Source organism: Hemibagrus wyckioides, linkage group LG17, assembly GCF_019097595.1.
Source record: "Hemibagrus wyckioides isolate EC202008001 linkage group LG17, SWU_Hwy_1.0, whole genome shotgun sequence".
Classification (NCBI taxonomy): Eukaryota; Metazoa; Chordata; class Actinopteri; order Siluriformes; family Bagridae; genus Hemibagrus; species Hemibagrus wyckioides.
This window is the reverse complement of record NC_080726.1, coordinates 15,796,390-15,808,837: the sequence shown is the minus strand read 5'-3', so window position 1 is coordinate 15,808,837 and position 12,448 is coordinate 15,796,390. Positions and strand designations below refer to the sequence as shown.

At 41.1% G+C, this 12,448-nt stretch overlaps 1 protein-coding gene across 2 annotated transcripts; it reads right to left on the bottom strand.

Annotated features, from left to right (window-relative positions):
* Positions 1 to 522: 522 nt before the first annotated feature.
* Positions 523 to 11,891, bottom strand: zc3h4 (zinc finger CCCH-type containing 4). Of its 2 annotated transcripts, none has more exons than XM_058413237.1 (14): positions 11,579 to 11,891; positions 8,606 to 8,849; positions 8,417 to 8,524; positions 7,705 to 7,951; positions 7,425 to 7,573; positions 7,246 to 7,339; positions 7,024 to 7,160; positions 6,339 to 6,440; positions 6,082 to 6,198; positions 5,768 to 5,872; positions 5,244 to 5,665; positions 4,828 to 5,132; positions 4,443 to 4,682; positions 523 to 3,650 (listed from the first exon to the last, which is right to left on the bottom strand). In XM_058413237.1, the coding sequence occupies exons 1-14, from the start codon at positions 11,656 to 11,658 to the stop codon at positions 2,056 to 2,058; spliced, it is 3,945 nt and encodes a 1,314-aa protein (XP_058269220.1). In that variant the 5' UTR covers positions 11,659 to 11,891; the 3' UTR covers positions 523 to 2,055. The 2 variants fall into 2 exon arrangements, with proteins under 2 accessions (XP_058269220.1, XP_058269219.1); XM_058413236.1 differs by having other exon boundaries at positions 524 to 3,650; positions 4,819 to 5,132; positions 11,579 to 11,890.
* Positions 11,892 to 12,448: the final 557 nt, after the last annotated feature.

Below are 12,448 nucleotides of genomic sequence, written 5' to 3'. Positions count from 1 at the left end.
TAATCCTTAAGCAAATTTATAAGATTACTAACTAAATTTAGCTGCTACTGAGTCCCAAACAAGTTCCTCCTGCTAACATTTATTGCTCCCTCGTCAAAGTCCGGTATGGGTGTGGAAATGTTTTTGAATAAATGACTTTGTCTATAATAGGCTAAATGTAAAACAAAGTGGGAAAACGTTCCGTTAGTTTGTTTTACCGTAATTATGGAAAATGTCTGATTTTTTTGGGGAACATCTTAGATGAGTCATTTATTATAAAGGCTGATTTTTGTAAAGAGATGAGTTTAGGGGAAATGATTTGCGTCCATTAGAGAGAAAATAGGAAGGTTTTCTTCTGAATTGTAGCCATGGAATCATAATTGTTCAATTGTTCTTATACTAAGGAAGGAATAAAAGATGACATGTAATGAGACAAGGAAATGAATCAACAATGGGGGTGGCAGGTTATGAAAGCGAAGGTGACTATTTTCTAACAGGGGCACGATGTCTTTTATTTATCTGATACCACAAAAGATTTCCAGCAGTTTTAATTTATTAATCAGCAGGATGTCATACATTTTAATCTTTGATTATGTTTAAGGTTGTGTAGCAGCTATGAACCATGATAGATCACTTACATGTTGAAGCAGCGATAAGCCTTTATTCTCTCAACTCTTTTGTCTCTTAGTTAATGATGCAAAAATCACAGGCAGAATGCACAAAATCTTCTGTCCTATGACTTTCCAGTGGCAGAAAACCCTTTACCTTTGGGAAATAACTATTTTTAGAATAATATTAAATAGCTATTACATAGATTATGTGAAGTGTATGCCATACAAGAGCTTGTGAAGAATAGCTGGCAATACTGTCTGAGCCATTCTGTTAGAGAAAATTTATCAACACCTTCAAACCCATCAGATTTTAGTATTCAACACTGTGTGTAAACACATTTATCCAATTCCTGAGCCTTTGTCATGTTGAATCTTGTATTTCCTTTATTAAATATTTCACACCCTTACCTACACTGAATGATACAAAATGTTACCTGTTGTCAAATATGGACATTTATCAATATACAAAGTCCTTTGCAAGGGTAAACCCAAACAAAACAGATTTTTTTTAAGCAGTCCTTATGAAAAAATTGTGTTTCAAGGTAAGTTGGAAAGAACAAGAGTTCTTTTTGCTGAGAGACAAAAGCATACCTTAATTGTTTGTGCCCATTAACTGTTGCACATCACAAGTCCATTTACAATACAGGTGGGAAAAAATATATATATATATGTATATAAATGTACTGTATGCAGTGTTTATATAATGATTATATTCTACTGCCACATGAAAAACAAACATTTCTCATAAGTATAAAAAAATAAATTAAAACAATTTCACAAACACTATTAACAGATGTCGGTTTCAGTATACAGTTCTGTTACTCAGAAAGAGAGAGGTTCATAGTCCCAAGCAGAAGGAAGGTGCCCATAAACAAATATAAAAAAAACTGAAGAGACAAAACTAAACAAAACCCTAAATCTGAGTGTGGACAATGAGAGCGCTAAAAGAGTTTTAAAAGGATTTTAAGCACTGACAGGTGACCGGATGCTGTTAAAGCATTGCTGTGGCAGTGCAGTCACACACACTGGTCTTTGCAGTAGAGGTGATTTTATATAGTGCTTGATCTACTGACATATCACACCTTGTACTCAAAGGTAAGATCTGGAAATCCACACTGCTTGAGGAGAAGGGGCTGGCAGAAGGGACAGGCAGTTCACAATGGTGTATAGTCATATGGGTCATCCATCCTTCAGCTAAATCATAGCACAGAGTACTAGCTAAGGAAAATGTCTCTTCAAAAACCGAAAGTGACTGACACTCTGAGAAGGTTTTAAAATGAATGTGTTTTAAATATTTATTCCATTTGGTTTTAAAATAGACATTTAGATAGATTCTGTCCCTTACCATAATTCATTGATGTATTCCCTCCCAACCATATCCCCCAACCTATAATTCCTGTGAATACTGAGAATGTGGTGTTAAGGTGCCCCATGCTGGCGTAGCATCAGAGCTTCACTTTGAAGTTCACTGACAGAATGGGGAGGCAGTAGGGTCGAAGCCTTTGAAAACGTCCTTTAAAGAGGCGTTGTCCTGTTCAGCAGTGTCTGGCTGGGCTGGGCTGTTGCCACCAAACGGACTACCTGTGCCGCTGGGCTTGCTAGCTTGCTTTACCATACTGAAAAGAGTGGAGACAGGCAGGTTGTGGACTCCTGCCGGTTGTTCTGTACCTCCCGCAGTTCCCTGGGGATTTTGAGAGGGACCTCCTGTTGTGGGAGCTCCTCCTACACCTACTGTGTTGGGTGAGGGTGAAGGCTTGGGCCGAGGCCGGTTATAGCTGTTGTAACGGTCAGTGGTTTGCTCGCTGCTGTTTTTCTCTGGTTCTGGCTGGTCCAGGGCTGATTTTCGGACAAACAGCGGCTCTTTAGACTTTGGCTTCGCCGTAGAGGCTATGCTGTCACTGGGCTTTGTCTCAGTTGTTGTTGTGGTGACCTCTGTATTCTCCGGTTTGTCTGAACTCTGTGTGCGTGGGTCATACAGACTAATGTTACTGAGAACACTGCTGCCAGACCCTGCAGTACCCCCTGAACCCCCTCGCCCTGCTCCACCCACTGAGAATAGACGTGGGTCATAGGGTGCAATAGTATGTGTGGGTGAGGCTGGAGCAGGGGATCCAGAAGATGCAGACGTTTGCGAGGCTGTAGGTTCCGTGGGCTGCTTGAGAGCAGATTTCTGAGGTTGAAGCCGAGGATCTGTGACTTTGCGGGCCATGCGAGGATCGATTGGCTTTTCAGCTGGGACGGGTGCAGGAGGAACCCCAGGTGAAGGGGTCTGTGAAGGACTGGAAGAAGAGGCATTAACAGTCTTGAGTATACGAGAGAGCAGCTCAAAGTCTGGTAGGGAGGAAGAAGATTGGCTGGGAGGCTCAGCAGGGGGTGCCGAGGTAGGCAAAGGTGCTGAAATAGACGTATGGAGCTGCTGCTGTGCACGGGAGAGCCGTGGATCTATGGTTGCTACGGGAGGAATACCTGGGGGCAGCGGAAGAAAGTCTTGTTTGGGAATGGGGATAGGAATTAGATCTTCGGGACTCCAAAGCACAGTCTTTGCAAAAGGCGGCTTGATCAGCACCAGGTCTTTTTTGATATGGCTAAACTGCTGGAGCTGTGAGCGGGGATCACGCAAAGCCATGCCCATTAAGGGATCCAATGGTATAGGGACAGGCTTGTCCCTCAGCATTCTCTCTCCCTCCTCTTCCTCAGTAGCAGCAGGTGCAAGGGGTGGTGGTTTATACACAAGTGGGGGCTCTGGTTTGGATGTAGCAGCCTGACGTGCAAGTCGTGGGTCTGTGGGAGCAGAGGATGACGGAGGAGAGGAGAGGTTAGTCTCTGAAACCTGGGAGGAATCTGCGTTACGTGATAAGCGAGGGTCTCTGGCCAGCCTGGGGTCAGCTGGTCTGCTGGGCACTGGAGCAGGCTGAGACTTCTGTAGTCGGGGGTCACTGGGAGCACTTTCAGGTTTTGAGGGTCCTTGGGCTTGGCTTTGCTGCCGTAAGGTTTTCAGGATTGATGTGACACTGCCACCACCATCTTCATCTTCACTAGAATACCAATTTGCTGAATCTCCTAAAAGACATAGAACAACATGGATGAAATTTTTTTTTATTTTGAGTTTTAGCATGTGACTCGCTTAGACACAGGCATTTATACTAGAAATTGTTTGTTGTTGCCCTATTCCTATATCAACTATGTTCAAATAATATCAATGACCAAGACTGCCATCTAGTGAGAGAACAGAGTTCAATGAGACTAGTGAATCCAAAGGATATTTACAGTCTTTAGAGGCCTTGAATAAGGCCATGCAGAGAACTGTGCCCTTGAGACATGTCCTTCCCAGAACAAATTGCTGCCCAAAAAAGTACAATTGTTTACATATTGGGCACTGAAATACATATCACTTGGTAAACCTGGATCTCCAAATATACCATCACTGGTGGAAATCACACTGATAAAGCACTTTTTAAAACTTCTGTTTTAAGATATGATTATATATAAGTGTAACCTAATATATCCTATTTCATAAACATGAACTTGTACAATTTATGAAATAAAATAATGAATAGTTTTAACAGAATTAGATAATTTCACGTCTGATATATGCAACTCTAAATGTACTACAGCTATAACTCAGCTGAGCATAGCTATAGGAGCAAAGACCTTCAAAGCAAATTAAAATAATATAATCTATAGTGAATCACATACTTCCAACTTGTACAAACCAAGACACTGCTGAGCTTGTCTGAATTACTCCCATAGATTTTTTAATCTATCTGTGTTCAAATAACTACTGTGATATACTGTGTAAAATCTTTTAATAAAGATAAGTATCAAGTATGGCATAAGAATGTGAACTGGTACCTTCATTGTCCCGCTCAGGTGCTCCTTCAGCTAGCCTCCTGGCCCTTTCCTCTTCTTCCTGCTGCTTCTGTTGGATCCTCATAAACAGCACACGCTGTGCTGGAGGCAAAAAGTCTGGCACTGTTATTCCAGGCTGATTAGTTGAGCCTCCATTGGATGGGCCCTCCATATTACCAGAATTCTGATTCCCTGAGGACTGCTCGCTAAAGTTTCCACCAGATCCTGCCATGTAGTCGTCATCTATGTCATGAAACAAAAAGTAACCCTGATATACTGAAAACCAGAGGTAGTACAATATCCACAACAATACATAATTACATACACAATTGTCCTTTGAATAAAATTGCTCGGGTTTCAAGCAGAAAAAATAGCTCACCCTCTTCACCTTCTTTTCCTATACTTTGCTGCTGTTGGTAGAAATTGTCATAAAAATTGCGAGCAGAACCACCCCCAGGTGGCATCATGGCCTGGTTTGGAGGTCCTTCTCCAGGGCCAAAGTTTTGCATCATTCCTGGGGGACCCTGGTTCATGTTGGGTGGGCCCATGCGTGGCATGTCATGAGGCCCATTTGGTGGCATGTGACCCGGTGGTGGTCCACCAGGGAAACGAGGCGGAGGTCCACCTGGAGCACATGGAGGTGGGCCTTGAGTTCCTGCAGCACCTGTAGCAGCAGTGCCAGGAGCTGGACCTCTAAAAAGAGATACACAGACTGATTAGCATTTACAATATGTAAAAATTCAAAGCCCTTGTGGGAAAACTACAAGTGTACCATGGTTAAAATAAGAAACAAGAAGGTGCAACCTGACGCCTAGTTTTTGCGCTAGTTGTCCAGTGGGTTTCACAACGATCTCAAACAAGGAGGGGATCTTCTTTCCTGAGTTACCGCCACAGGGAGGTGGTGGACCAATGGGTGGTGGAGATGGACCATGGCTTGGTGAGCCCTGGAAAGATCCTCCTTCTGGGCATGGGGGAGGAGGCCCTTCATGCCCTGGTACTGGTGCAGTGCTTGGGCATGAGGTACCATTAGTAGGTATGCTGCCCTGCTGTGGCCCTACTGTCCCAAAGTTTACAGGAGCTGAGGAATCTGTTGGACCAGGCCTTGGGGGTGTGGGTAAAAGTCCCACACCAGGTGGGGGTTTGGGGAGGGGATTGATGCCCTGTTTCTTCAGCTCCTCCACTTCCTTCTCATCCTCAGCACCAGCTTCAGCATCCTCAGCCAACATCTGTAATAATATTAAACCTCACAGTTTGAGTGAGAATGTGATGGGGGAACAATAGAAAAAAAATATTTTCTATCAACAATAGACATTCACAGATAGGCTCACCTTATCTAGCAGTTCCTTTGTGTCTTCTGATAGAGGTTCATGAGAGAACATACAGTCATTCCCATTTACACAGTTGCCTGTGGTGTGGAACAGCTTGCAGGGGAAGTCACGTGCTTCTGAGTTAAGGAATGATCTGCACCATTCATTATATTCTCTTATTAAACAGTATTCTAACTTAATAAGATCAGAGTTGGAAGAGCAATTCACATTACAAAATTGTAACAACTTGCTTTCTTTTTCGAAGAGACAATGTCTACTACCAATATTAGTCTAATATCAACTGCTACAACCAGTCATTTACAACACCTGATAAGGATATCATGCATGTAAGGACAATTTTCAGCCCGTGCACAGAAGCCAGTGATATAGAACTTGCAGAGTTCTTTCTTCTTTGGCAACTCAATATCGTGACTGAAGTTGCAATGGTCCCCCTGTTAAGCATATAAAAAAAGAATAAACACAGACATAACTTCGATACTGCATGTATTCATTTATGTTTAAATATATACAGATTTATAAATAAGAATCCTCCTCCATACACCAAATATCTCTGTATATTAATTGTTCTTACCCAAGTACAGCGGCCTTCAATGTAGTACTTGCAAATGGCCTTGCCCTTCTTGTCCTGCCCATGCTTCTCCTGCTCATGCTTCCTCTGGCCACCGGATCCATCCTACAGAACCCACAGTTCTCTTCACGCTTAGCTTTCACTGTGCAGCTGTTCTGAAGTGTGGCCTAGAGCCAAATTCCATTTATTAACCTATCCAAATTTACTAATCAGCTCGAGACTACCTGAACCTAGCCACAAAATCTATTTTCACATAAGATGTCTTCAGATACAAACAAGCTATTTTTAATTTAGATATTTAAAATTCTTCATTCGTAATTGATCTGTTACCTCACACACAAATTTTATTTTAATTCACAACAAACACAGCTATGACTGTGGATAAGTCAGGGCATCAGCTCACGGACATAAAAGTATGTAATTTTACCTGACTTAAAATCCTGTGCACTGTACCTTCAGCAAATATTATAGGGTTTTTTTTTGGTAATAAAAGAGTATATACCAGATAATAAGACAAAGGTGAGGTACACTACAAATAATAGCGCAGTATGTGACACATGATGTTACTGGACATACTTGCCAGACTTGTTTTTGCCTTTCACATGGTGAAAAGTGTAAGCCATTTAAAAAGCCATTTTAGTTGACTGTGCTGTGCGAGACTGGGCACTGTGTTGATATTATTTCTTACCCCCATGTCCATATCTCCACTGTTTTCATCATCATGGCACTGATCTCCTCCACGACCCCTCCCACGATTTCTTCCCCGGCCACGGTTCATGCCTCTGCCCCCCTTCCCCCGGCCTCGACCTCGGCCACCTTTGCCACCTAAAAATAAATTATTCAGCTGGTTATGTTTTTTCTTAATCTACTATTAAATTAAAAAACAGCATATAACCTGTTTTAAACTCACCACGCCCCCTGTCTTTGCATTTTCTGTACTGGTTCAATTCTTTTGTGTAATCATCATCATAATCATCACCCATGTCATAGTCATCATCACCATACTGTAAATGGAAACATATGTTAGTTTGTGAACAATTACCGAAACATAACACCAGATGATCAAATCATCTAAAAGTCAGAACTAACCTCCATCTCATCTCCATACATGCCATCCCCATCATCGTTCTCTCCTCCCATTTTGCCTCGTCCTCTACCTCGCATTCCACCTCTACCCCCACGGCCCCTCATTCCTCCTCTGCCTCGGCCTCTCTGGTTTTTCATTCGGCCTTTAAGGCCTGCACAGATGAGGTTATGATATAATGTTCACATTGATATCAAACTGACTTGAGAAGGAGTGATTCTTTTTATGCCTTCTGTAAAAGTGACAGATGCATCTGTATTCTGCCACTGGAGCATTAGCGTGTACCTCTGCCGCGCTGGTTGCCCGGTCCACCTCCACTACCTTCTTTGGCCTTGCAGTACTGGTTAAGCTCCTTGGTGAAGTCATCATAGTCATCTTCTCCCATGTCCTCATCTTCCTCACCCTCATAGTTATCATCATCATACTCATCATAGCCACCGTACCCCTGTTTGTCCATTTTCATGTAGCTGCCTTTCTTTGACATAGGTCCTCCATGTCCAGAGGGAGGTGCAGGACCATAGCCTCCATGAGACTGGAACATGAAGAACGTTTAAGTCACATTCAGTTCACAGAATTTTTAGCATCCATCAGAAAACAAAGTGATGTGTTGTTGTTTGGTTGCAGGTCTGTTTACAACGTTAAGTGAAATATATGCTTTTAGATAAACCTGTACAACCAAAAATACAAGTGCCAGTTCTGTATATGAACTGACAAACATGTTTAGTTTCCTTTCCATCTTCCTGAAAATGAACACGAATACATAAAGGCTCGTGTCTCCTATTGGCTGATTCAAAAAATTCAGCAGATGAAGGACTGTATTTTATGCATATGCATCTGTTTGTGTGCTATTCATTAGCACAATACTTCGATAAAAGTGGTATTTATTATTTATAGATACACCAAAAATAATTTTAAATGTAACTTTAGACAGACATTCTGGGTGTTTAGTTACTTAAAGAAATGTGATTCGAATAGGAAAATAAAGTATAACACTCACTGAGGGTGGATACTGAGGGCTGTATTCCCGATACTTCCTTTTCCCACTAGGACTGTAGTCAGATTCATCACTGTATTCTGAGTGGTCATCACTAGAAGAGGCATGGCGCTAAACCACACAAAACAAACTCTGCGTCAAAATCTATTGAACAAAAAAAAACAACTCTCATTAACTCACTCACACACACACCTTGTGTTTTGATCTGCGTCTCTTTCTGGATCTCCGCTTTTCCTTCTCCCTCTCTCTATCTCTATCTCTCTCTTTCTTCCTTTTCTTCTTGCGACGGTGGGCCTTTTCTTCATCTGACTCACTGCCGTGCCGCTCCTTTACACGGCTGGGCTTCTCCTCTGGCTCTTGTCCCTCAGTGCTGGGCATTTCCACATCACCTCCATCATCTTCCAGCTCCCCTTCTTCCAGCTCTTCATCCTCTTGTCTGTAAAGTTCAAACATTAGAAATGATGAATGAATTGTGCCTTGACAAAGACAAAGAATTTCCAAAGTAATATAAAGTCCCCACAGACTGGACACAGAGAAAGTGCTTTGAAACTTTTCATAAAAATACATTGTCGTCATGTTTTGACCACCATTCCATAAATTTTGTAAAGTCATGGTTTTATGAAAGTGATTTTAAAGTACATATAGTTATATATACAAAATGTATCATCTGGTTAGATGCCTTAACATTTCAACACATGATGATGTACAGATCTGGGTGAAATGATGACAACTGTAGTCTACTGTGAGCACTAAACTGAACAATTTAAAGAGCCAGAGAGCAATCTGATAAAAATCATGCTAGCATCAGACTGGGACAGTGTATTGGGAAAAAGGAAGGAGCTCTATTTTAAACAAGAGACTTGTCCATCTACTGAAAATGAGAATCTAAATTGTGTTATTAATTTGTGTATATTTTGGATGTTCAGGAAAATCATTTTACTAACAATGTGACAAAATAAGTGTGCAAAACCTTTTTTGTCTATCCTCATGCATTTTAGTATTCAAGTCAACATAATGTGACAGTTTTACAATGTACCTACATGCACAATCTGACTCCTGACACTTTCCCTTAAAACTTGGGTTAAATAGGAATAACCCAGCTCAGTGCCAAATACATCCTGTATACGACACATTTACCCACAGGCTGCTACACAGAGGAGAAACAGATCTCTTGGATAACTGCACAACATTGATTAGGATTAGATTAGTGTACTCCTTGTACTGTGTCCACTGCCCACCTACTACAGGACTGAGGGCCTGCTGTTCAGCTGTCAGGTCATGATCTGAACTCTAATTTCTCAATCACATGACTCTTATCTTCCTTCATACTAGTGTGTAAAGGAAATATTCTAAACTCTGCTTAAATGTCAAATTTCCAAAGTCTTTTTCAAAAAAAAAAATAAAAGGACTACATTCCTGCTGGCCACTTTAACATCATGTAACGCAACAAATGTGTCATCATATCCTTAGCACAAGTAATATGAGGACAACTGAGCTTATTCGACCATGCAGTGACTGACAAGACAGCTGAGAAATCAGGTCACCCTCTACCAAAAGCTATAAACAACCCATCCAGAGCACTCTCATCCATTTCTTAATATTACGAGCTAATGCGGCTATAAAAGGGTATACCTGAATGATAACCAACCAAAGATAAACAATGCTGAAACCGTTTCAAGGCCCCTAAAACCACAGCCTGTAGCATGCGGGGACCTGAAACTGTTCACCTGAAAGCAGCAGTATTGAAAATGAAGCTATAAATTCTGGACTCTGGCAGCTAGAAAATGGGGCTGATCAATTCTGCATGAGGTCACTGGATTTTGGGAAACAGTGAAATTAGTGAAACTTGTGTTTTAGATCACGTTTAGGACCTTGAATGCTTTTGAGACATTGGGAAGGAACTCAAAGTGTTGTCGAGATGCATTAATTTTCTGGAGGACGAGCTCATCCTAGGAGAAATAAAAGTCATTTCCTTGATGAATAACAGTTGTTCCCTGGCTTAATCAATATTCTTTGTTTTAATCATTATTCGTTGGTCACAAATAGCCATTTTTACATGTAAAAGCTAATGATGTAAAAGCTCTTTTTTAATACAGTGCGATTCCCCCAATTTAAGTTTTTTTTTGTTATGAAGAAATGTCAGTGTTGTAAACCTACACTACATTAGCGTATTTGAATGAATAGACATATAGCTAGTTATTTAAAGTTTTTCCTTGTTAAAAAATCCGCTTTTCTTTGCGTACTGAAATGTGCATATTCGTACACAAACCAGTTTTTTACAATTTGACGCCCTGCGGATTGAAATATTGTGCGCGAGGCGTTGGCTATTCAGCTACATGAAGCTAATGAACTAGCGACGCGAGACGCTTAAATGATAGATTACAGCCGTTGCATCTACATTACAAATGGCGTTTGTTTGATATCCAGGAAAATTCACACGAGTTGAAACCAGAGCAAATTTCACGAACGCGTTACTTATCCTAAATAAGTAAACTATACGGTATTTTTAAAAGGGGGGGGGGGGTGTTAGCAAAACGTAGCATCTGCGCCACCAACCTAGCGTGTTTAGCTACTCTCCAGCGTTTCAGGAAGCATCTTGTATTAGCTTTCTTTAAGGCCCTGGCTACAAGATGCTAGCCTGAGCTACCATAGACGGCTAACTATCTTGCTAGTCGTATCGGCGACAGCAGTTGACTTTTTTATGATCGCCGAGCAGTGCACATAGGCTGCGCTTAAAATATATACGATATAGATGGAATCACTACCGACAGCTAGTAAGAGATTAAGTGGTTAAAATCGCCGACGTTGAGTTTGATCCGTTTTCCCTTTACTGTAAGGAAGCCTGAAAATACATGATCGATGTTCTTTGTTTAATGGCCACTTTGGTCCTTCGCTGGTGGAAAAAAGAGCGTCGAAAAATGTCTGGATTTGTAAATACATTTCTGTGTACAAACAGAATATGTCCGTGATTCGGATACATGACCTTCCAGATTTGCGCCGTGTTAACGTTTCAAGATGGCGTTCGTTACCTCTGTACTCGTTTCCCAGAAAAAAAGTCGACTTTAATCCCTTTGAAAGAAAAAATGCAAAATAATGCCCATGCTTTTTGTACTTAAAAAGCAAAGGATAAATAAATAGTTGGAGAGAAATATGATATTACTCGACCTTTCGTCAGTGAGAAGGCTGTTGTGTTCGTGGTTGGCTGTTGGGGAGTTTGGATGGACAGTCATGCTTTCCACAGCCATTTCCTCTAACGGACTACAGTTCAGTGCAAAAAAATCGACTCAGGATTCAACTGGCTTATGCGTTACTTGACTTTGATCTACTTGTTGATTGGTTTTAGGAAGAGTTTCAGTTCATAGCAGTTAAATTCCCATTAACAGTTTCAAAGAGAAACATGCTGAAACGTTCCTGAAGGTCTCTCCGTCCTTACAGTTGCGAGGTGAAATGAAACTCAGTCACTCAAAATGGCGACAGTTCTTCTCCAACGCGAGGGGGGTGGGGTTACCGATGATGACGTACTCACAACAACGACCGACTTTCTACGAAGTGGCTGAGGAGGGGTGGGGTCTCCCAACACCCAGTAGCATTTCCAGTCCAAGGATGAGTGATAACATGCTGCTTGTTAATCTATTAGATAGTTTTTAATGGATTGACCAACGAGATTTATACATTGAAATAAGTGACGTTATTGTGACTGGTTTTTTTTTCCATTTCAGAATAAGAATCATTTTCTCACCAGCACAATAAAATACAATATGCAGTATAGATTAGGTGTATCTTAGTGTGTGTGTGTGATGTAAATTCCAATAGTTTTATAGTATTACAAATCACAGTCAGACCAAACACAAGACAAACAAAACTGACATACATAGTATACAAAATGTATAACAACATATAGACCTGTACATATCCGGATGCAGAATCCAAATTGAATTTCGACTTAGACAGAATGCAAGAAAAAGGTTGAGGGTTTAAGATTAAAACACACAACCTTCTGATCAGTAGTCCAAATATTTATTGTTCTTTTTATTC